The sequence below is a fragment of the Mauremys mutica genome, chromosome 7 (genome assembly GCF_020497125.1).
Source record: "Mauremys mutica isolate MM-2020 ecotype Southern chromosome 7, ASM2049712v1, whole genome shotgun sequence".
Taxonomy (NCBI): domain Eukaryota; kingdom Metazoa; phylum Chordata; order Testudines; family Geoemydidae; genus Mauremys; species Mauremys mutica.
The window spans coordinates 55,436,661-55,462,786 of NC_059078.1; the positions used below are offsets into that span (position 1 = coordinate 55,436,661).

The 26,126-nt window shown below is 39.8% G+C and overlaps 2 protein-coding genes across 10 annotated transcripts in view; one reads left to right on the forward strand and one right to left on the reverse strand.

Moving 5' to 3' along the window:
- Nucleotides 1-2,736, forward strand: part of ANXA7 (annexin A7) — a 42,536-nt gene extending 39,800 nt beyond the window's left edge. For all 3 annotated transcript variants that reach the window (XM_045023670.1, XM_045023672.1, XM_045023671.1), the window contains 2 exons: nt 975-1,087; nt 2,401-2,736. In XM_045023670.1, the coding sequence (XP_044879605.1) occupies nt 975-1,087; nt 2,401-2,523 (236 nt within the window). In that variant the 3' untranslated portion in view covers nt 2,524-2,736. The remainder of the gene's footprint in view (nt 1-974; nt 1,088-2,400) is intronic.
- PPP3CB (protein phosphatase 3 catalytic subunit beta) overlaps nt 770-26,126 on the reverse strand; it is a 97,575-nt gene continuing 72,218 nt past the window's right edge. For 2 of the 7 annotated variants that reach the window (XM_045023663.1, XM_045023666.1), the window contains exons 11-14: nt 23,632-23,716; nt 22,666-22,763; nt 13,707-13,736; nt 10,450-12,128 (exon numbers count right to left, since the gene is read on the reverse strand). In XM_045023663.1, coding sequence (XP_044879598.1) covers nt 11,950-12,128; nt 13,707-13,736; nt 22,666-22,763; nt 23,632-23,716 — 392 coding nt within the window. In that variant the 3' untranslated portion in view covers nt 10,450-11,949. Of the gene's footprint in view, nt 1,578-3,948; nt 4,762-9,873; nt 9,934-10,449; nt 12,129-13,706; nt 13,737-22,665; nt 22,764-23,631; nt 23,717-26,126 lie in introns of those variants that run through there. The other 5 variants (XM_045023669.1, XM_045023668.1, XM_045023664.1 and 2 more) reach the window with 5 other exon arrangements.

Genomic DNA, 26,126 nt, shown 5'->3' on the forward strand with positions numbered 1-26,126 from the left:
TAGCGGATCCCACATTTTGGGGGGAGGCCAGTGCTGGGGCAACAGGGGGTGTGAGTGGGGGGTACTGGTGGGCGGGGGGGGGGGCAGCCAAAATTTTTTTTGCTTGGGGCGGCAAAAAACCTAGAGCTGGCCCTGACCGGAAAGATTTGTTTTTTAAAATGAAGTGTCTCCTTAGATGATTTTTGTTATTGAATTAAGACTTCTCTACTTGTCAAAAAGTGCTGTCTTCATGGCTGAAATGTTATACAATGATGTGGCCAACTAGCAATGGTTGGGCTACTAACCTGTGTTCGAAGCTGTGTAAAAAGGTATCCATGCTTAGTGAAGCTTAAACACTTCTTGTGGCTATGAAATTTTTACCAGTGGACAGTAAGGCCTAAACTGAAAGATTCAGTAACAAAACAGTCAGGTTTCCAAACCTCAAAGAAATGTGATGAGATGCACAGAATAGAATTTAACCAACACAAAAAAAATTGCTGAACTGTGACCAGCATGGGTCTGGCTTGAGGAAGAATCACAAAGCAATAAGAGGAACTGTTTCCAAATACCATGTATACCATCTCCCAGGGCCGGCTTTAGGAAGTGCGGGGCCCAATTCGAACAGTTTCGACAGGGCCCCGGCAGGGATGACTAAAAAAAAAAACACGCTCCAGGTCTTCGGCGGCGGGTCCTTCACTCGCTCCAGATCTTCAGCGGCACTGAAGGACCCGCTGCCGAAGACCCAGAGCAAGCGAAGGACCCACCGCCGAAGACCCGGAGTGCCGCCAGGTGAGTAAAAATTAAAAAGGCGCCTCTAGCCAGCGAAGAGATCCTCACTGGGTGCGGGGCCCAATTCGGGGGAATTGGTGGAATTGGCCTAAAGCCGGCCCTGCCATCTCCTACATCAACTATTTAATTCTGCCAAATACAACCATGTGAATAGTGACTGCAGTATGCATTATTTGAAATAACCCAGTAACTACACTTTCTTGTAGTGCAATGTGCTCTAAATCGCCCGGCCTTTTTTGCTGAGAGACTTTACCATTCCATGAAAGGAGCTGGCACAGATGATTCTACACTTGTCAGAATTATAGTCACTCGCAGTGAGGTAAGAATCTTCCTCCTCCTTTCCAAAAAATGAGGAGGAAGCAGTTTAAAAATTTTGGTAATTTATTTCAAAGTACCTGTCTGTCAGTAACAATACAGACAATACACTATAAAAATTCCCCCAGGAGTAGAAAATTTAAAGAAACCCCTATGACAACCCAGTTCCTGTTTCTCTGTCCCACCCACACTGCCCAGCCGGGAGGCCAGACACCCACAACCCCTCTCCCCAGAGCCAGCCACTGTGCCCACCCAAGCCTCCTCCCCTCTCCTCCCAATACCACAGAGCGGATGGGATCCAGAGGGAGAAAACAACCTGATGCTGGGATCTGGGCTTGCAGGGAGATTCCTATGCTCCGCTGCCTCCTTACTTCAGGGCATGCTGGGAACTGCAGCTGCTGGAAACCTCTCCCTCACCTTGTCTTCTATTTGTGAGCTGGGCTCTGCTGGGTCCAGCGACCCCTACTGGCGGCCAGGAGCACTGCAGCCTATTTCTGTGGGGGAAAGGAAATTCTGTGCACACAAGGTTCACTTCTGCAAAATTCTGCATCCCCTAGTACTTTTCCATTTATCATCAATTTACCACTTTTATGTAAGTTCTTCGAAGTTTGGTTGGAGGAAATGATTGAGCTTGCTCATTTGTTGGTGGCTGCCTCCTTCCTTCTCATGGTTTCAAATATGGACTGTTGTTAAGGAGCTTATCTCACTGTTTCTGAATTTTACGTTCGGAAGCAGAGGCTTCCCTACTTGTGGGGGTGGAGCTAGCACTCATGTGAGATGAGATGCTTTTTGATTCCTGTTATTTTTGTCTTTTGGAGAGGATTCTCCCTATCAGGAACCCCAGGCTGGCTGTTGAGATGTGGTGGGTTAACCCTGCATGTCTCATCCATTGATATGCAATGAGAGAGGAAAAGTAGAAGTATTACACTGTAAGACTCTGCTGCTTCTTGCTTTTCCTCTTGAAGTGGACTGGAGAATTTGAGGGCCTTTCAGTCTGTTTGCTCCCAGAGGCTGAAGCAGCCGCCTTCACCAATTTACAGAAGTATTGGCAATAGCAAGACTCCAAAGTGTCATCTAACCTCAGAGAGGGTCAGGAGGCTGGGTGCAGCTTTGACAGATCTTGAAAGTGTGTCATGCATAGAGAGCATCTCTTTCCTTTCTGCGTGCGTTGTCTGGGCTGCTATGGGGTACAGGGAATGAATGGATGTTTTGTCTGGGTTCACTGCAAGTGGACTCTTACTCCACTACTGAATTATCCCATACTGGATACAGATTGCTTGTTGAGTGTTTTATGCTTATCTCTTTCTTTTGACACAGATTGATCTTGTACAGATCAAGCAGCTGTTCACGCAGATGTACCAGAAGACTTTGGCTACAATGATATCAAGTGATACAAGTGGTGACTACAGGAAGTTGCTGCTGGCAATCGTTGGTCAATAGAAAAGATTTACAAAGTGAAGGACGTAACGAGCTTATTAGGGAGACAAATAACTAGCCTTGCATGTAACAAAGAATGATTTTCAATATTGCATAACCAAATATGCCTTCTTAATTATGAATGATTTAAGAGTTTATTTTGCACATATGGTTGCCTTAATTTAGAGCACATTTATACTTTACTATATACAAATAAGATGTATCTACTGTCATTTACCTGAAGTGTCAGTGTCATTTTTGGCCCATAGAAAATACAGCTAAGATGCCACATTAAATTATTTCCTTCAGACAACCATTATAGTACAAATCATTTGTCTGCAAAGATTCTGCAGCCCTTGCTCAGCTGAGTAGTTCCATTGACTTCAATGGCACTTCTTGAAAGGTCTGTAGGAATTAAACCCTTTCACTAAAACAGTCTTGGGACACTTGTCTCAACAGAATCTTTAGTACTAAATTGCTTAGCCAATTATTCAAAAGAGCAACATAGCTCATCTAAAATGTCGAAGTGGTGTTGAGGTTTCAGAGTGGTAGCCATGTTGGTCTGTATCAGCAAAAAGAACGAGGAGTACTTGTGGCACCTTAGAGACTAAAATGTATTTGAGCATAAGCTTTCATGGACTAAAACCCCCTTCATCAGATGCATGCAGTGGAAAATACAGCAGGAAGACACCCCCCCCCCCCCAAAAATGGGTATTGCCATACTAACTATAACAAGAGTAATCTGTTAAGATGAGCTATTAGCAGGAGAAAAAAACTGTTTGTCGTGATAATCAGGATGGCCCATTTCCAACAGTTGACAAGAAGGTGTGAGTAACAGTAGGGGAAAAATTTGCATGGGGAAATAGGTTTTACTTTAAAGACTGAGTCGATGGGTCATTATACATTCAAGCAATTTAAGGGTGTCCAGTTTGCAAATTAATTCCAATTCTGCAGGTTTTTGTTGGAGTATTGGAACTTTGAGGTCTGTAATCGAGTGACCAGGGAGGTTGAAGTATTCACTGACTGTTTTTTGAATCTTATAATTCTTGATGTCTGATTTGTGTCCATTTATCCTTTTGTGAAGAGACTGTCCTGTTTCGCCAATGTACATGGCAGAGGGGCATTGCTGGCACATATCACTTCGGTAGATATGCAGGTGAATGAGCCTCTGATAGGACCTAATCACATCAGCCACCCTATGATGGTGTCCCCTGAATAGATATGTGAACAGAGTTGGCAACAGGCTTTGTTGCCAGGATAGGTTCCTGGATTAGTGTTTTTGTTGTGTGGTTGCTGGGGAGTATTTGCTTCAGGTTGTGGGCCTGTCTCCCAAGATCTGTGAGTGAGGGATTGCCCTTCAAGATATGCATTGGAGAGGTTTTAGTTGGGAGCTGAAGGTGACAGCTAGTGGCGTTCTGTTACATTTTAGTGTGACAAAGCACAGTGTATAGACGTAGGGGAGGTTATGATGCAAATTAAAACAAGGCTAGGAAAGGTGGACTACTTCAGTTTATTTCTGTTACAGAACCAGTTTCCATGATCATTAATACTTGGACTCAATCAGGTCATATTGTTTAAGTGTGTGCACAGCAAATATTGTAGAGTGGAAGTAATCAGAAATGGGCTAATATTGCTGGCCAGCCTGAATGAGTCATGACTTGATATTGTTTGGCCTGGAATGATAAGTGCACTCTGTAACCTAATTTTATGGTGCCAAATGAATTTATTCAGATGAATGAGGCCAACAGTGCTCAGCACCCTTGCAGGCTTGTGATTGCACTGATCCTGGTGCCCACGGTTTTGTCCGATGCAGTTAGAGAAGGCTGGTGGGATTGGGGCACCTGCATAATAGGTATGCCCCAGGTGTTCCAATAAGGCCATTGTATCAGCCACTAGCCTTGCTGCCATGTTGGCATCACCGCAGCAGATGCACACTGTGGAGCCCAACTGAACTGCTGCTCCAAGCTGGAGAAGTCCTTGGCCCTGCCCTGGTCACCAGAGGACATTGAAGCCTGGGTCTGGCAGCTAACCATCGCCGCAGGTGACTGGTGCCAGGAAAATGGAGAGCAGCACCATGTTAGGGAGCATCCCTGAGGTCTCAGCAACAGTGACTGACGGTGCGATGATGACCGTTGCTTACTGTGGAGCAATTCTCTTCTTCCTGTCATGACTGTGAAGGGCGAGCTCCAGGGCGAAGGTGGAGACCAGAAGCACAGCACGTATCAGAGAGCCAGAGACCAAGGACATGGCCATCTAGGGCTACTATATAGAGATATACCTATCTCAGAGCTGGAAGGGACCTTGAAAGGTTATCAAATCCAACCCCCTGCCTTCAAGGGAGGTCCCGGATGATCGGGGGAGGTCCCGGATGACTGGAAAAAAGCTAATGTAGTGCCCATCTTTAAAAAAGGGAAGAAGGAAGATCCAGGGAACTACAGGCCAGTCAGTCTCACCTCAGTCCCTGGAAAAATCATGGAACAGGTCCTCAAGGAATCAATCCTGAACCACTTAAAGGAGGGGAAAGTGATCAGGAACAGTCAGCATGGATTCACCAAGGGCAAGTCATGCCTGACTAACCTAATTGCCTTCTATGACGAGATAACCGGCTCTGTGGATGAGGGGAAAGCAGTGGATGTACTATTTCTGGATTTTAGCAAAGCTTTTGATACAGTCTCCCACAGTATTCTTGCCAGCAAGTTAAAGAAGTCTGGGCTGGATGAATGGACGGTAAGGTGGATAGAAAACTGGCTAGATGGTCGGGCTCAACGGGTAGTGATCAATGGTTCCATGTCTAGATGGCAGCCGGTATCAAGTGGAGTGCCCCAAGGGTCGGTGCTGGGGCCGGTTTTGTTCAATATGTTCATTAACGATCTGGAGGATGGTGTGGACTGCACCCTTAGTAAGTTTGCAGATGACACTAAACTGGGAGGAGTGGTTGATACGCTGGAGGGTAGGGATAGGATACAGAGGGACCTAGACAAATTAGAGGATTGGGCCAAAAGAAATATGATGAGGTTCAACAAGGACAAGTGCAGAGTCCTGCACTTAGGACGGAAGAATCCCATGCACTGCTACAGACTAGGGACCGAATGGCTGGGTAGCAGTTCTGCAGAAAAGGACCTAGGGGTTACGGTGGACGAAAAGCTGAATATGAGTCAACAGTGTGCCCTTGTTGCCAAGAAGGCTAATGGCATTTTGGGTTGTATAAGTAGGGGCATTTCCAGCAGATCAAGGGATGTGATCATCCCCCTCTACTCAGCACTGGTGAGGCCTCATTTGGAGTACTGTGTCCAGTTTTGGGCCCCACACTACAAGAAGGATGTGGATAAATTGGAGAGAGTCCAGCGGAGGGCAACAAAAATGATTAGGGGGCTGGAGCACATGACTTATGAGGAGAGGCTGAGGGAACTGGGATTGTTTAGTCTGCAGAAGAGAAGAATGAGGGGGGATTTGATAGCTGCTTTCAACTACCTGAAAGGGGGTTCCAAAGAGGATGGATCTAGACTGTTCTCAGTGGTAGAAGATGACAGAACAAGGAGTAATGGTCTCAAGTTGCAGAGGGGGAGGTTTAGGTTGGATATTAGGAAAAACTTTTTCACTAGTAGGGTGGTGAAGAACTGGAATGGGTTACCTAGGGAGGTAGTGGAATCTCCTTCCTTAGAGGTTTTTAAGGTCAGGCTTGACAAAGCCCTGGCTGGGATGATTTAGTTGGGTTTGGTCCTGCTTTGAGCAGGGGGTTGGACTAGATGACCTCCTGAGGTCCCTTCCAACCCTGAGATTCTATGAATAGCAGGACCAAGTACTGATTTTGCCCCAGATCTCTAAGTGGCCCCCCCTCAAGGATTGAACTCTTAACCCTTAGTTTAGCAGGCCAATGCTCAAACCACTGAGCTATCCCTCCTCCCTCTGCCTTGATTCCAGAGATTGGCAGTGCTCTCTTGACTTATGCAAGGCCAGTTGCAGCAGGAGTGCATGTTGGACATCCAGCAGGAAGAGAGCTCTAATTAAAGAAAAATAGCCACACCTGCCTGGAGACATTCCACTATAGAGCTGTTTAAGTAAGTGAGACATTTTCGTGGCTCAATAGACTTACAAGGCAACAGCGACTTTTACAGAGAAGCCTTGAAATGGACTTTTGTTAATGAAAATAATATAAATGAATAAACAATTTTGGATGATGGGGTTACATACACACCACTAGAATTTGCATCAGCAACCTTTCAGAAGTGGTGTGCTGAGTCTTCATTTATTCACTCTAATTTAAGGTTTCACATGCCAGTAATACAGTTTAACGTTTTTATAAGTCTATAATATATAACTAAACTATTGTTGTATGTAAAGTAAATAAGACTTTTAAAATCAGCTCATGTGCCATAGGTTGCCTACCCCTGATTTACAGTATAGCATAAATGAGCATTCAGTTTCGATCACTAGGTGACAGCAAGTCTTTTCATAGATTTGAAAAAACAACTGCTTGGAAGTCTGCCATAAGGTGGTAGACGGTGGCCTATTACCATAAAACATTTTGACCTTATTCTCAGTTACACTAAATCCCCCTTACGGTATTTGTAATGGGCAACAATAGTCTCTGAGAATACAACCCATCCCCAGCCAGTGTAAAAGTGGCACGAGGACTCTGCACCGCCCCCCTACCCCAATGTAGGAGAAGGATTGGACATGGGGCTAGAGCATACTACACTACAGCTATTGTTCATTTCCCAGGCCCCTAAAACAGCAAAGTGTAAGGTAGCGCAGCCCTGAGACTGCTCTACCTTACACTGGGGTCCAGGTAGGTCCCTATACAGCCAAGGAATGGAACAACCAGTGGATACTGCAAGCAGTAAGCTAAAGGAGATGAGACCTTACATTAGTGGTGAGTGCCATTGGATAGAGCACTAGACTGGGCATGGAAACCTGAGTTCAATTACTGGCTCTGCCACAGGCCTGCTGGGTGACCTTGGGCAAGTCACTTTCCTGTCTGTGAAACACAGATACTTAGCATCTTTGTAAAGGGCTTTGAGATTTACTGATGAAAGGGACTGTCTAAGAGCTAGAGATTATTATTAATAACCAACAACTAGGACAAATCCAACTAGCAATATTTGATGAATCAGTGACCAGACGGCTCAGCAAATTTAAGGCACTCCTATGCTTCTTACAGAACAGCATTTAACAATTTTGGCCCTAGCCATTTTAGCTGGTCCTAGGCTAACAAGATGCAATATTTAATGCAGTAAGCAACAGAGGTCTATTGATTTTCTGTTCATAGTTACAACTGTCAAAACAAATTAGTAACTTTTCTAAAACTGAGCGAGATCTTCAGAACTCATCTCATATCCAGTGAGAGCGAGTTTCTCTGCAGTAACCATTGGCTGTCAGGCCACAACACTCATAAAGGAACAGGCTCATTAACATGAAACTCCAAATCTCTGGAATAAACTCAATGGAATGTTAAAGAACTGCCCTGTTTTTAGGGGAGGAGGAACATAGAGAATGAGAAATAATTAGCAAACATACTCTTCTTTTACATGAAGAGTTTGTCAGTGCTTTCCTTTGTGATGGTGTTAAAGTCCAATAATTTTCAGCAAATTGTCTTTATAACTGATTCTTGAGTTTGATTGTTAAGGATTTCTGGTGGAGTGCATGTGTGAGAGATTTATAGGACAACAACAGTTAGGTTTTAATTCTTTGTTTCTGATGGGAGAAAAGTTTAAGTTGCAAGTTTAAGTATCCAGGAAGCATTGTAATTTGGAAGGTGCTTGTGACAGGGTGTATCTTTGGCTCCATAGGGGTTAACTGTGCATTGCAGGCTGAGGAAGCTCCATGGCTGCTGGGCATGCTCAGCATGGAGACAGTGTAAAGGGAACAGCCTAGCTCACTTGGGATGGACTGCTGAGGACAAAGGATGTGTATTGCAAGCTTCCCGCAGAGAGCTACAGGAGCCCCCTCCCCACAGGCCAGGCACACCAAACCCCAGGCAGACCCCGACTGCTTGCGGAGATGTGGAAGGGAACTGAGTTTTCAGAGATCTCACCAGCAACAACACTGCATAGAACAATGGAGATGACAATGCATCCACTGAGAGATGTTTAATGCATTTGATTGGGACACTATTGGGAAGTATACATAGCTCAGAGTATTCAGTCTCAGGCATATTCTTTTGTTAGATAAAGGAGTTGCTCCTTTATCTGCCTTTTACTGGAAGAATGGTTTTCAGAGATAAGATGGAGGACATCTTCATTTATGTGAAAGGATTACCCTCTTAAAAACCAGATACCCACCCAGAGACAGATTTCTCTGCCTAAAGGTGTTCTAGTAAAGTAGTGATCCACAGAGCAAGTTGAGATTCAGGCAAAAACAATCTCAATAAAGCATATCTATTTTTAATAGGCTTTTAAGATTTTCAAATTACACTAGGCTTTGGTGTTGCTCTCCACACAAGCTGTGATCATCCGAAGCCTGGGGATTGTATTCACAGAGAGTCTGAGGTTTTAATTATTATATTTCACGTGTGTGTGTGGAATACTACCTTATCAAAACTGGTCACAGAGAACTAATCAGTTAAAGACAATTGGCTGAGGATTGGTGGATTTTTCCAATTCACACCATCAAAAAGGCAGCACTGGCAGACCATCGTCTAGGTTAAATTTTTATACCTAGGCCCCTACCAAATTCACGGCCATGAAAAATGTGTCACAGACCATGAAATCTGGTGTCCCTCCCCCCATGAAATTTGGTAGTGTGTGTGCTTTTACCCTATACTATACAGATTTCATGGCAGGACACCAGCGTTTGTCAAATTGGGGGTCTTGAGCCAAAAGGGAGTTGGGGGGGTGTCACAAGGTTATTTTAGAGGGGTCATGGTATTGCCACTCTTACTTCTGCTCTGCCTTCAGAGCTTGGCGGCACAGGGGCTGTTGGCCAGGCGCCCAACCCTGAAGGCAGCGTCCTGCCAGCAGCAGCACAGAAGTACGGGTGGCAATACCATACCATGCCATCCTTACTTGTGCACTGCTGCTGGTGGCGGCAGTTCTGCCTTCAGAGCTGGGCTCCCAGCCAGCAACCACCGCTCTCTAGCTGCCCAGCTCTGAAGACAGCACCACAGAAGTAAGGGTAGCAGTACTGCAACCCCTCCTATAATAACCTTGTGACCCCCCCCCCAACTCCTTTTTGGATCAGGATCCCTACAATTACATCATGAAATTTCAGATTTAAATAGCTGAAATCATGAAATTTATGATTTTTAAAATCCTATGACCGTGAAATTGATAGGTCCCTATTTATACATTTATGATACTGGTGCAAATTTTGCTCTGCCCCAGTGTCATATACCAGAGACTACATAGCCCATGAATTATGTCTGATAACACTTACCTTTGTTTGTCACTTGGTCTTCTGTGTTCAGATTGATCACTATTTCCAATTACTTTGCATCTAAAATAAATAAAGTAAAACCGGAATAGGTTTACAGTTCAGAATATACTACATAGTCTTTTTTAGTAGATTTTCTCATTTAACCTTCAACCAAAACAAGATTCAACCTGATCATATTATCAGCTATTGACTCTCAAATAAGCCACCTTACTTGACATCACAAATGGTCATTCACAACCATTGAGCAAATACAAAAAGCATCAATAATGAACAGCTTTAAAAAAAAAAAAAAAACTTGAGTGAACCCTAATATTGACCTTCCTTGTAGGTTTGTACAAATCATCATTGGATGTCAAATTTAATGTTAAGAAAAATTCTGAAGGCTTTTATTTGCAAGAACTCACTAAACAAAAATTAGCAAAATAAATGGAAGCAGAAATTCAAGATGACAATTTAAGCTTCAATTATATTGCTTTAAAGCCGAACTAAGTGACCATTTACACTATACCCATTTTTCTGCCAATTTAAAATGATTTAGAAAAATACTGTTCAAAATAATAAAACAAAAACACGATGTTAGAAGCAGCAGCCCATGCACAAAATTTATTGTGTGCTACTGTTTATAAAATACTTGAATAGTTCAGAACATGCATAAAATTTTCAACTTAGACAGGGGTTTCTACAGATTGTACTTTATGGCAAACAAAAAGGGAGATGAACTCTAGTGACTTAAGTTTCAAGTTGTGTTCCAGGGGATAAGAAAGGTAGGTAGCAAATGTCAAAATATATAACAAAGTACAGTGGCAAACAGTACAGTTCATTATTTGTGAACAAATCAGCATATGGTTTCAATTTTTAGTTTAACCAAGCAGTCCTGTAGCTAAAAAAACATGCAGTCTCGATTTTACACTTTCACTAATGCCTTAACAACTGAACAGAACAATTGTTTATGTGCTGAATAAATATTTCAATAACATTTTCAGTTTCCTTTACAGAATTAAGAAAAATAATAAAAAGCTTGCAGCTATTCAGCCTGCCCAGTGATTATTAGCTATTTAAGCAACTTTAATACTCACAATAAAGTAAAAGTACCCATAACATCTATATAACCTATAGATGTTGTTCCTGTACATCAGAGGTCTATATATTAAATATTTGCAAAATGAAAACATGCATACACAAAATACAATGCCAAGCTTTACAGACTTGATATGAATCAAAATGTACTTTAACAATGTACAAAGTTCAATTAAAAGTACCTTAAAATTAACAATTGCATTGTTTTTCAGACTTCTAAAATTAATATATATATATTTTAAATTCAAGGTATGGGGAGAGTCTCAAAAGCTGGGCATAAAAGTTTCTACATTAAATATTTTAAAATCTGTGTTCAAGTAATAAACATTCCTACATAGAAATTTTCTGATAAGCTTTAACTAAAAAATACAGTGAATATAATACAGAATTAGCAACATCTAAGGAGTACACCTGAGGTCAGCATTTTACAGAATGACCAACTGAGATTTTTGGCATTTTTTCCATTTATTTAACACACAGTTTTTGCAGCCTCAGATTTTTTTAAGACTATTCTAATCTATGTTTTTAAAGACACTTCATGAAACCAATGTCCATTAATAAATAGTAGCTCTTAGGGTTGTATTTGAAAGTCTGATTGAAAAAAAACAAAACAAAAAAACTAGCTCTGCTGAAAAGAAAATCCCATTTTGTAAACTTAAAGTGTTGACTATGATAAGCATAAAATGCTAGTCTAGATGTGCTTTACTGATAACAGCCCAACCATTTCCCCATAGCTCTCCTCAGTATTCAGCCAGCAATGTTGGAATTTCTGTAAATATATGAAGCATGCTCACAGATGTTCCGTCATCACTTATAGAGAGGGGCTGTTGCCTCAAAAGCATGATGGTTTGTCTTCAGTGGGATCAAGTTATGTTTTCCACATCATATTAAGAAGCCAGTTTGACTGATCCCCTGGCTATTTCATCTGTTGTCATGTCAAAAAGCAGTACTCTAGGAATTCTCAGGCAAGACATATGAGTAAACCAGAAGTTGGTGTGGTCACTGTACGTTGTTGTTGCCAGTTCCATTGTTTCCATTGGCATTTGTTGTGTTTACAGAATTAATACCATCTTGCTGAAGAGCATCTTTTCTTGGTGGCATTCTCTCATTGATCCTATCCAAACCTTTTGCTTCTTCAAAACTGCAGATTTTATGTTGCGGAGAAAATCCTCGTATTGCTTAACAAAATGCAAATTTCATAGGTCAGTAACAGAAAAATAAGTTGGAAGTATATACTTTTTCTAATAAAATGATTTTAAAAGACAGCTAAGAAATTAGCCAAAGGAACTTTTATGGCTCTACAACTGAATTAGTAAAAGCTTATCTAATGTGCTTTCCTGGAATGTTCAATGGCAATCATGATTTCAACCGACAATCAAAATAATATATGGCAAATATTTTTCAGGTAAGAATCAAGGTGGCGTAAACCTACTTTGCTGCTGAGCACTCCTTGTGTGATCAGTGCTAACAACTGCTTTGCTGCTGTGTGTATCAGGCTCATCTTAACATTCCAATCACTTCAATGGAATGTCAATAAGCAGATAAGCAAGTGCAGTGTAGGCAAAGCAGCACAAGTGTTTAAAAAAAAAAAGCCTTCAGATTTTGCATACAAATCAACGTCCTGATCCTGCAGTTTTCATGCAGGCAAAACTGCAGAATATGGCTCTAACTCTGTTCTAATCATGTGGATGGTTGAAATGGACAACGACCACAGTCTTAGAAGTCATCAGTTGGGCATTGCTTAAAACAGGAAACTAGATATTACTCTTCTACACATCATTTTAATTGAAACAGGAAATGCCTTCTTACTCAGCTGCATTTAGATGTAAAAATGGCTGACCATATGAAAAGCTTGAAGTCTTAGGAACAAAATTTTCTCTTATGTGTGCGCGCAGTATCCACTGATTACAGTGGAACAGAATTGGGCTCTTGGTAACATTTTTGGATATCTGATTTCCATAATATAAACAAAGTAGTCATTAAATGGTGTTTTGTGACCAAATTTGAAACATACTAAGGAGGGTCTCCCAAGTGCTATGCTGTTTGTCATTCACTTCATTTAACATTGTGATATAGGAAATCAAAATGTGTATGTAAAAGGCTTTTATTTACATACACTAAAATTGTATGGAGTTGTAACATTAACAAAGGGTGCCTGTACAGCAACATATTTGGTACAGCAGCACTGGCAACCCCTGTATTTTGCTATGCCTTTCATTGTCAGGTGTGTGTACACACTATAAACAAATTTGGTCAGCAAACTACCCTCAAAATCACATAGTAAAAATAGGAACACTGTAACGATAGGTCTTGCACTACCAGATGTGTTATGGAAAGTGATGAAAAGATTAGGTTTCAAGCCACTAAAAATAAGCTTTATCAAAAGAAACATGCATAAATAACCCCCACTCCCAACTCAAAACATATTTGCAGGAAAAAAATTCAACACTACCACTTTTTAAAGTCATCAAGACACAAACCACATATCACAACATGCTTTACACGAATAAAAAGCAAAAAACTATTGCACATTTTGTAAAGAAACTGGGGAAAAAACAAAATGATTTCTCTGAAACATTATTAAAGGAAGTTATCCTAAGGCAAGAAATGAATGTTACATGTAAAAAGGATGAATCAATACAGTTGATTCATCTCTGGTTGTGCAAGTTGAATGTAAGACACATACACACAGAATACTTTTGAATTCCCGCCCAGACACCACAGATCTCTGCCACTGGCAAAGACTCTGATCATACCTTTTTCAGCCTCAATTGCCTCTACCGTGGCTGTACAGAAGTGAGCAGATGCATGCAAAATGAATGAGAAAGATGAAGAGTGTAATATCACATAGCAGAAAAGGCAATGATCAATTTAATATATCACCCTAGCCCAGATCTGATTGCAAATATTTTACAGTGCAGGTTAAGACTTTTTTTTAAACTGAAGTGAAGTGACTCCTATATCTCAATTGACAGTTTATCAAATGCAACACTCATATAATGCAACTTAATCTACCTAATCGTATATAACTGGTTGATTATTTCTTTATGTAAAATTAACATATAACCCTAAATACTGTAAAGGTTAGGGGCATATTTTGGTTTCAACTAGGTTCTAGAAACTCTTTGAAGGTCCATAGCACTTTACTGGACTTTATATTACCAAGAAAGATGTTATAAAGGAGAAAAGATAAGACTATCAGTGTTTTATTAGTAAGACAAAATACTAATTTAGTACAAGTGGATTTTATCTTTTTATTTAATGTTTGACATAATGGTCCTTGCACACATCTTTTGCACTCAGAAGCTGAACTCAGTATTTGAATTTTAGCATTGAATTCTGAGCAAAAAAAGCGATATTGTGATTCAAATTGAATTCATGAAACGAAATTCAGATATTAGAGCATATGAACAAAACCTAAGAGGTCACATTTACAAACTGCCAAACAGCAACTCACGTTTAGGGAAGTAAACCAAGATCTTTATAGTTGGAGGAGCTTTGGACACAAACGCTCAAATACTTAGGTGGATGGATGAATTTACAATGTCAACATTTCAAAGATCTATGCTATGTTTACACTAGCACTTTTGTCCGTAAAGGGTATGAAAAAACCACCTCCCTGATCGACATGAGTTTCACCAACAGAAGTGCTGGTGTGGACAGTGCTATGTTGGCAGGAGATGCTCTCCCGCCAACACAGCTACCCCCACTTATTGTGGGGTGGTTTAATTATGCCAATAGGAAAGCTCTCTCCCATCAGCATAGAGCAACTACATGGGAGACCATACAGCAGCACAGCTAGGTTCGTAGGGTAGACATAGCCCTGATTGACCCGTTAGTGTTTCTAAAGTTCAGTAGCTGTGTAAACAGCTGTAACTTTTTATATTTAAGGATTCTCCAAGTTCATATTTTATACAAAATATGACTATACAGCCTACAAAGTTGTCTGTCCTAATGCAAAATTATTAGGTCTAATAAGACTACCAAGACCGTAGCAATCTTTTTTTAGTACAGCCTTGCTGTATAAACCACTTATTACTAAATCTTTAGAGTGAAAAACTGAGTAAATTTCACTAATGATCATAAGTAATTCTGTGCATCTCCCTTCCATCAATCCTACCTCCAAAACAGTCATTTAGAATCATAGAATTATAGAACTGGAAAGAACCTCGTGAGTTCATCTAGTCCAGTCCCTTGCACTCAAGGCAGGACTAAGTATTATCTAGACCATCCCTGACAAGTGTTTGTCCAACCTGCTCTTAAAAATCCCCAATGATGGAGACCCCACAATCTCCCTAGGCAATTTATTCTAGTCTTAACCACCCTGACAGTTAGGAAGTTTTTCCTAATGTCCAACCTAAATCGCCCTTGCTGCAATTTAAGCTCATTGCTTCTTGTCCTTTCCTCAGAGGTTAAAAAAAACATTTTTGCTCCCTCCTCCTTGTAACAACCTTTTATGTACTTGAGAACTCTTATGTCCCCTCTCAGTCTTCTCTTCTCCAGACTAAACAAACCCACTTTTTTCAATCTTTCCTCAGAGGTCATGTTTTCTAGATCTTTAATAATTTTTATTGCTCTTCTCTGGACTTTCTCCAATTTGTCTACATTTTTCCTGAAATGTGGCACCCAGAAGTTTAAGACCTTTCTCCATTCAACAGATGGTTTACACAGTGCTAACAACTTGTTTGCTAAACTGATTCTTAACAAAAAAGGAATTGGAATGGAATAGGTATTAAAGTAAATCTTGGGGAAGCAAGACAGAAATGATTAATTTATGATTCGAGCAGAACAGATTTTCAGAATTCTTTAAATTAGTGAAGTATAATTTGAATAAGAAAGTAAATAGAAAACAAATATATACATTACCTACATTATGATTTAAAATCACAGTGTTGTACAATTACAATTTCTACAGTGTTGCTTTGGAAAACGTGTCTTATAAAACAGTCATCTGTATTAATATCTGTATGCATAATACAGTACTTTTACAACCTTTATATTTAGAATTACAAAAAGCTTCCTGTCCTCAAATGCAAAGAGAAAAGATCTCAGAATTAGATCAAATCCCCATTTGTGTGAATGGTTATCTTCCATGTTTATGATAAAAAAAAATATGTTCCCAAACAGCAAAAATTAAATTATTTTCAGGAATATCTTAAAAGCTAACCAAACATAAAAGTCCTTATCTTTTTATTCTGCCAGTTTGCCACATAAATACACCACTAAACCTCTCTTCATCATTCTTGTTACCCATGAGGCCTTTGTTTTCAATCTTTTTCTTAAAAGATTATGGATACTGCTTCGCCTCTGTAAATTATGTAGTTTTGTCATATGCACATTTTTCAAAACCTATTACCTAATTAATTCTACTTCCCCATTATTCCAGAGATATCTCAGGATATATATAATTGATTTGAAATAAGAAAGGCAGTTTGTTACACTGAGCATAAAGGAACAAACTGATAGAAAAAATATAATTGCTTTTAAAATACAAACACAATAAAAACAAATGATAACATTTTTACTCAGATTCTCTAAGGGTATATCTATACTACCCGCCGGATCGGCAGGCAGCAATCGATCCAGCGGGGATCAATTTATCATGTTTAGACACCATAAAGCGACCCCCGAGCGCTCTCCCATCGACTCCTGTACTCCACCAGGCTGAGAAGCGCAGGCGGAGTTGACGGGGGTGTGTCAGCAGACGACTCACTGCAGTGAAGATACTGCGTTGAGTAGATCTAAGTACGTTGACTTCAGCTACGTTATTCATATAGCTGAAGTTGCATAACTTAGATCGATTTCCCCTCCCCAGTGTAGACCAGGGCTAAGTTACAAGTGAAATCCTTAATAAACCCTGATACACCTAGCAACAGAACCACAGTATATTAATAGGTCCAACTCTGAAATCCTTACTGAAGCAAAATTCTCAGTTAGCTTCACTGGGGATTCTAAGTGGGGACATTCAAGGACAGGTGGCATTATATTTTATATCTTCTGCAGTTCTAAGATTCTCCTCTTGATAAAAAGTCAGCGCAACCTAGGCGCTAGGTTGCAACACCTAGGCCAATAAAAAAGTATCTTCCCATTCCTCTAAGTAATGATCAGAGTGGTATCCAAGGGCTAAGATCACCAAAGTACTTGATCAGTCCAACTGATTTCACTGGGACTACTCACAAGCTAAAAGTTAGGCATGTGCTTAAGTTTCTTGCTGAATCAGGACCTCAGTTAATCAGCATGCTAACTCCCATTCAAATTTGTGCTGTTAAGCGATTAATCGCGCTATTAAACAATAATAGAATACCATTTATTTAAATACTTTTGGATGTTTTCTACATTTTCAAATACACCTCTACCCCGATATAACGCTGTCCTTGGGAGCCAAGAAAATCTTACCACGTTATATCGAACTTGCTTTGATCTGCCAGAGTGCGCAGGCCTGTCCCCCCCGGTCCTGGAGCACTGCTTATATCCGAATCTGTGTTATATTGGGTTGTGTTATATCGGGGTAGAGGTGTATAATGATTTCAATTACAACACAGAATACAAAGTGTACACCCACAGCTGGGGCAAAAAAAAAGAAATTTCAATTCACCTCATTGAAGTACTGCAGTGCAATGTCTTTATCATGAAAGTTGAACTTACAAATGTAGAATTATGTAAAAAAGAATAACTGCACTTAACAATAAAATAAAACTTTAGAGCCTACCAGTCCACTCAGGCCTACTTCTTGTTCAGCCAATTACTCAGACAAACAAGCATTCAGTGTTGGGGGAGGACAGGGGCGGGGGGAAGTGAGCAATAACTTGTGCAGGAGGAGAATGAGGGAGGTGTCTTGCTGCTGCTTCTGGAAGGGTGGTTTCTGGTACTGGACTCGCCTCCTTTGACTGAGCTAGGTGGGCTCCCTTCAGGGAAGGTGGATTTTACCTCAGGGACTCATACTGCAGGGGAGGAGAAGCTGGTGCAGGGAGGCTGAGCTCGCCAGGGGAGTACCCTTGGAATGAGCGGCCGGCTTGCGGCAAATGGGCACGACGCAGGGGGGTTGGTCCCTGAAGTGAGGGACCAGCCGGGAACAACAGGGCTCGGGCTGGCCAGGGTGACGATGTGTCTTGTTTTGGCCAGGACAGTCCCTTTTTTCAGCTCTGTCCCGGGTGTCCCTACTTCTTCGCCAAAACTGGGTATTTGTCCCAGCTGCAAGGCAGAGTAGAGAGAGTTGGCTGCTGCCTGGGGATCAGCTGAAGGCAGCAGAGCCCCCCAGCAGGAAATTGGGAGAAATTTGCTGCTGGCAGGCAGTGTTGGCTTCAGAGCTGACCCCTGGGTGGTGCAGAGCTCGGGGCGGGGGGGGGGGGGGGGAAGGAATCAGCCTCAACTGGTGGAGGCGCGGAGCTGGGGGTGAGGGGGTGTCAGCCTCAGCCTGGGGAGGCGCAGAGCTCAGGAGGGAGATTAGTCTCAGCGAGGGGAGGCGCAGAGCTCGGGGTGGGACAGGGAAAATCAGCCTCCACTGAGGGAGGCATGGGGCTTGGGGTTGGTAGGGTCAGCCTCAGCCCTGAGTGGAATGGGGCTTTGGGGTGAGAGGGTCAGCCCAAGCCTCAGATAGCATGTGGCTCACAGGAGGAGGAGTCAGCCTCAGCTGTGGATGGCACTGGGGTGGGGGGTCTGCCCCTGAGCTCAGGGTGGGGGTCAGTCCCAGCCTTGGGCAGCACGGGGGAGGTGGGGGGGAGGTCAGCCCCAGCTGTGGGTGGCATAGGGCTGGGAGGGGGAGACCCCACCATGGGCAGTGCTGAGCTCAGCAGGACAGCCCCAGCTGCAGGCAACATGGAGCTCAGTCCCAGCTGCAGGTGGCACAGAGTGGGTGGGGGGAGTTAGCCCCAGCCCCGGGAGGCATGGGGAGGGTGGTTCCAGTGAGCCCTGTGTGTGCATGTGTGCGTGTGAGCACTCCAGTGAGCCCCTGACCATCCTGTTTTTACTTTAAAAACGCAGGGATGAGAACTATCTTACTTTCTGTAGCCTCTTCTCTTTCCACCCTCTGGTGGTGGCTTGTGTTACTGCGCCTGACCAAACAGGTTTCTCAGAGCAGCTCATGCTGCCCTCCCGCCCAGAGGGTTTGCGATTAACGTGTGTTAAAAATATGAACGTGTTAATTGTGCTGTGTGTTAATCACAGGTGTTAACAGCAGTTAATTGACAGCTCTAATTCAAATAAATGCTGACAACTTCATTGCGCTGAATAAATGGCACTAGAAAAGTTATATCTTACAGCATCATTAAAGTAATGAAGCACAAGTGAAATAAAGTTGCCTGAATTTGCTCATGTAAGCATTATACTATTAAATGCTTAACTCCACATCAAATAAAAATTGTTACGAACAGACAAAGGCAATATTGCCCAAAATACCTTCCCTTTTAAAAATGTATCTCAGTACCAACAACCTTGAATTCCTCTCAATCCCTCCTCCAGAAATGAATCCAGGTGTTTCTCAAGTGGTTAATATGCTCACTTCCTTTTGTGTGATATAATTATGCTGGTATTCCCCATTTACTCTAACTTTCAGGTTGTTTCCTCTGCTCTTATCAGCAATAAATATATGTCTATTGACTATACCCCTTTACATGATGCTTAGAATTTATGTTGTTACACCGTGGTCTCTTTTATTTTGCAAAGAGAATCAGTTTATTTAACCCTTCCTCACAAATTAGATACTTTAGACTGGGTATCATTTTAGGTGCCCTATGCTGCATTCTATCCCAGACAATCAGCTCTTCCCCCAGGGCCAACCCTGAATAAATTATTTCAGGTATGGCTGTACATTGACAGGGTACTAATATCTGTTTTTTTGTTTTTGTTTTTTAACATCATAGTCTCTTCTAATAACTTAGTACAGAGTTTATTGTCCCTTTAAGGACTGTTGTGCCCACTTTTTGTTTGATCTCAAAATGAAACAGTTCTGATTGTAGGTATTTCTTGCCAAAAATCTGAAGTTGGTCCAAATTACATTTCTCAAGCTCCAATTAAAAATGTTTAATTTGGTTTATTTATATCTGTGTTTGTACTTAAAGTAAATATTAATTTTACAAATATATCTGGATAGACTATCTATTCTCATAAAAAAAGTTTCGGCCAAAATCACTTCAACCACATACAACCCCACTAAAATAAAAACTACACAATGGAAGCAGATTGAGCCTTGACAATGCATACAGATGCAAACAAATGATTTTTCCAATTATCAACACAAGAGAACTTCGCTAATTAGCATTAGCGACTGGGAAACCCATTAATCATTACTGAATTTTGTGAACTAGCAAGGGAACAAAAACAATAGAAAAGCAAGGATTATACATCACAAAACAGGCTTTGTTAATTTATTTTCTAAAATGTAGTTTAGATGTAATTATTTATGACATTTCATACTATACTGGTAAATATACAGTATTTTTTAAAAATAATGAAATCTTCTCAATGTGAAACCTCATTATAGCATTGGCTAATAAATATTTGCCAAGAAGTGCAGAGTTGACCAATTTTGCGATGATTTAACGAAGTGTATATTAGTGAGGTTGTATTATAGTTGTATTACTTCAGAACTTTTCCTTTTTTAGTTTGGAAACTGTGTTGTATTTATATTTAAAATCTTTAATAGGTTCTGTTTAAAAGATGCATACATAGTTAGTACAAGAGAAAAATCTAAATAAATTGGTGCATGTTGATCAGTAAGAACTAAATTATATTTTAAGAAAAGTTAACAATTGGATTATTTTGAAACAGTGAAACAAGAATGAAATAGCTAATGTATTGATTCAGTGTATCAAGGAATACCTCAATAAAGCATTCTGGAGTCGGTGGAAAAAAACACTCCCTCCCCCCAACCTCCCCTCCCCCCCTTTTTCATACTTTACAAATGTCCAGCTGTCTCCTCTAGTGGTAATATGTTGCATGTGTTATGTTAACAAAACATGTTTTTCTAGTCAGTTTGATCCTCTGGTGTTTATAATGCAATACGAAGAAAAACTGGAAATTAGAGCACAGACAATTAAAAAAAAAAACCAAACCAACAAAAATACAAACTGAAACTACAATGTATTCTTCTGGAATGCTCTGGATGGACTGAGGAACAGACACCATTAGTTACTGACAACATTCACAAAACAATCACATATATAAATAGAACATAGGAACTTAACTTGTAGACATCATGAACCCATCAAAAAGTTTTTAAAAATGTGACTTTTATATTTCAAAACTATTAAAGAAGAGCTCTGATAAATTAATTGAAAGTTCAGTAAAAGGTTTTAAAAAACCTGATTTGAAATTTCTGAATTTTTCTTTATAAGTATTTAAATTTCAAAATGACAAAAAGCAGCTACTCTTGGAAAACAGATTGTGTAGAAATGTTTCTGTTCATATATTAAAATATTTCAATACTGCTAGAAATCAGTGCTCGGATAGTGTTTGGTACTATACAAATGCCCAAGACAGAAAGTTGGAATGCATTCAAGTAATTTATGCTTAAGAGTGCTGCACGTGTGAAGTCCAGTTTCCAACCTGATATTTTAATTATCCACCACAACATAAATTTGGACTTCATTCTTTTGACACATTTTGTAAGAGTTTCATAACATTTCTCCTATGCCTAGTTAATCTGTTATGGTCTTCTGAAAAGTTGATTCCATGTTTAAACAAACAAACAAAAAAAATCAACTTTTACAAAAATATTCAATGAACCAGATTACAGGTATATTTTGTGTAGAGTTCTTTTTATTTTCATGCAAAAATATATGCACACTTAATAAACACCCTTTGATTTTGACTTATTTACAAGATTTATATTCAATCCCTTTATTCTCAACTGATTTTATAACAATTACCATATATGTTCAATTACATTAATCTTCAAAATGCACAGACAATGTGCAGCAGCAAATGCAGCAAGCCTCAAAAACAAGGTGCTACACCGTTGCTTCTACATCAAGAGACAGACAAGTATCTGGGAAAGTGGTTTAATTTTAACACTTATACAGACATACAGCTATACCTAGAGAGAGACAGACAGATCTAAGAAAGCAGCTACATCTGCAGAGGAAGGAAACAGCATGTTACAAGGACAATTCAGGGAAGTCAATTATACATAGAACATTTGACAAACAACATAGAGAACAAACTTTGGCATTAATTACCAGGGTACAAAACGCAGCACATTTCAATCTATCAATGAAGTGAAAAATGAAGCTCAGCAGCCTGCATCTGTTTGTTAATACTAGCATCAAAAGAGTATTTGACATTTACCAATTAAAACTAGTAACATATCTGTAATAAAACTGTTTAAATGAAAAGTGGACAAGTAAAAATGAAGAATTACTGTTAGAGTTATTTGGTCATTCTGTAATGTAATGACCAAATAACTCTAAATCCCATTATCAGCTCTATACAGTCACCCCACATCTGAGACACTTGTGCCACCTGAAAATTTTTAAATTAAGGAAGCTCAGACTGACAATATTGATCTAACACTACTAAATATTTGCTTTTATTTTATACCCTGGTTAGGTATCCATTTCACATTGCCTGATTAACATATAACACTATGCTTATCTCAGCCGCTAAGACAAGAACTGAAAAGCATTAGAAATTCCCTGCATGCATTATGTGTAGTGTTAGCAAAAGAGTGAGATGTGGCCCAGTCCATCTGAGGCACAGCAAGTTGCATAACATCATTACCACTTTGCAGAGTCTGTCGTCCTCCGGCCAACACTCCACTAGGTAACATTCCAGTGGGAGTCAAACCCTTGAGTGTCAGCACACTTTCACTCTCCTCCCTATGGTGGAAGAAAAGCAATGACTTTTTTTTTAAACTATAAAGCCACTTAAATAAACTAAGGAAACATATTTTTGCTATATTTTAATCCATGTCAAGATTTAATACAGCTCCAACTTCAAAGGATTAACTATGGGCAAACTTTCCAACCTAGGGAAGAAATTTTCTGCTAGATACTAGTCTTTTCCTCTGTCTAGAACTTAATACATATGCAAAATAATTATGGGTCAGACTGCTTTCCCCTTTTTTACATGAGTGGTCTTATTGGCTTTAATTAAACTACCCTTAAGAGTTACAGCTCATCAGTGGGATCAAGTGGCTCAAAGTCTGGCCCAAAGATTCTGTAAATGGAGAGGGAGGGAGGGAGTCAAGTTTGAAAAATAATACCTATTTGATCTATGTTGTTTTTTGGGCAAAAGCACACTTTGGAGTAAAATTGTTTATGCCTGAATCCTAGGCAGCTACAATAGTGTATAGTGTTAAAATCTGTAACAGAATAGTCCTGAGCTTCATGACATTTTCCTAACCAGCCCCAATCCCCTTTGTTATACAACTGTCATTTCAATATCTGTTCATAAGGTACAGACAGACAGACATCTGTAATTAGGACACAGTGATTAGCTGTTTGATTAAAAAGAGACATGCTCTACTTTTTCTAGGTCTCAAAGGTAACCTTCAAAATACAAATATTTTCTCTCCAAATACCCCAGCACTAGCAATCTTTTAGAACAACTTGTGAAGCCAGAATTTTAACTAAGCTATTGCTTATGGATCTGCATGAAGAACACTTCATATCCAATGGCCTGGATTAGATTTTTCTCTTCCAATATAACAGGGTTACTGGGGAGAGAGAGAGAATGTGTAATTACCTCAGAACAGAGAAGACTCTTGCCATCTTGCCAATTGCACGTATTTTGTTTCTGATTATTTCTTTTCGTGCTGCAGCTGTACCTACTTTCAATGGAATAAAAGAAGGTCTCAAGCTCATGAAGAGAGGGCCACAATTCTATAAAAATGCATTAATTCAGTACAACTTTGTAAATTCAACAACTCTCCTAAGAGAAGTCCAACACTCAAAACATTTAAGTGTGTGCTGATTAAAAAACTGGCCTTGCTCACCTAAAGGGGCCAGTAAAACCAATGCCTCATCCACAAAAAGAAAAAAACCTCAAGTTAACATAGTTATCATCAAAACCACTGATATTGTAGCTTTCACAACTATCACGTTTCATTCTCATGGCTTTTCTATTACTAAATTCTTCACTGACACCTGAATCAATTAAGCCCTACCAGCACAACATAGTGGCAGCTGATATATACAAGACACAAAAGGTTACTGTTCTGGTACTGATTCTTTGGCAGACTGTACTAATCAAGGGTAGACAGCCTTTCTGCATAGGCTTCCAAAACAACACACACACAAAGAGACAGACAGAGACATACACACAGAAAAATTCAAAACAAAACCAAAGAGTTCAGTGGCAGACAGTTGCAGAGTCAGCTGGAATATGTGAGGACTCCTTTACCTCCCAATTCTAGGGACTATCTATTCTCGCTTGTAAATTTGCACCACTTGCAGGAATTACCATTACTAAAGGACTGGAATAAATGCTGCATGTTTCACAAAAGAGAGAGACAGACTGGTGGGGAAAGATAGAAATGCAAACAAAAATTATCAAGGAGGCTTTGTAGTGGGAAAAGGAGGACCATCACTGCCTCCTTTTGATCTGCTACAGCGCAGGAGCTCCATCCTCATCCCTACCATTTATTTTGGTTTAGTTTACTGTGGGCAGAAGGAAGGCCCCACAGATAATTTTTCTCTCTCTTGCTGACCCTCAAATGGAGAGATCAGCCAGAGACCAATCAACACCATTAAAGCTATGGACACTTCAAAAGTCTCCTCTGAATATTCAGTCATCTGGGGAAGAAACCATCCGCACTGTGTACATGGAGATATAGCCATATGTTGCGTTCCAGCAAAGCAGGGCAAAAGGCAGAGGGTGAACTTGGAATGCCAAATTATAGACTCCACACCTTCCACAAGCCAAGTGCAATACAATTATTAATCTGAAACACATTCAGCAATATTATTATTCTCCAAGAGATTCACATAACCATTATAAATATCACATGAAACTGATGTGTTCATTAATATTAAAAATATTTCCTTCGAATGACAGAATTTGTACAGACCTCAAATATTTTGTTGACCAAATGATCACACAATCAGAAATTTTTTTCTGAACAAAAGTGTCTACAGTTTGGGATTTGGGAAAATGTTTGTTAGCTACTAGATTTAAGTTAATAAATCCATTTTCAACTATGATATCAACACCTGTAAAACTGCACAGCGTACATATTACTTTTTTCCATCTAAAACTAATTAGAAGATGCTAAACGTACCATACAAACAAGGTTTTGGAACATTTTCTAAACATATTTCACGCACAATTTTGAAGTAAAATGTTCACACTAAAAATCATTATAAAGAACAAGACAAAGTGAATGCTCCCTACACATGCAGGTCCAAAGATAAAATATTAGAAAGAGATAAAAGAATGAAATTCTATAAAAAAGAGGAATGGAAGAAAGGAGAAATATTTTCATGCACAGAAAGACAAATGTCTTGGAATAGGACTTCTGATTACACAAATACAAATCTTTATAAATATTTTTAACAGACTGATAGTAAAACAAAAATTCTACATACACATACATATATCATATATAAACATGTTCTGTACTATTAACGTTCATACTATGAATCTATGAAGTCATATTTCAAGACATTACTATTCTGTCTGGTCTGTACCTTTTTTATTGACATACGAGAGTTGTACTTCAGATAGAGAGTGCAGAAAAAAAAGAAGTGAACGATGGAGAAAAAAAGTGAGACAAATTAAAAAAACCCAAGATATTTTACCTGGCAGTACTAATAAAGAATGAATTTGGAAAAGAAAAGTGAAGGAAATGAAAAATTGCTACACTTAAATTAGTTGAATAAAAAGTGGAAAATATTGGATAAATTTTACAATTCTGATAAGCAAGGAAAATTTGTCAAGTATTTGGAGAATCTATTTATGAAGAGAAGATAGAATAGACCAAGCAAAGAAACTTATAAAAGAGAAGAGATAAAAATATAAAAACAATCAAAATTAGCAAATAGTTCAACTACTGTACTAAAGAGGGAGCATGGTCAATAAATGCTCAGTGAGTCTCTGCTGGAAAAACTAAGTGAAAGCCTGTCATTTTAGAGAATGAAATAATTGCTTAAGCAAATGAATATTCCACCCCCACCCTTCCCCAAATGCAATAGGATTACTCATGTGAGTAACACTGTATGTTTAAGTGTTTGTAGGATCAG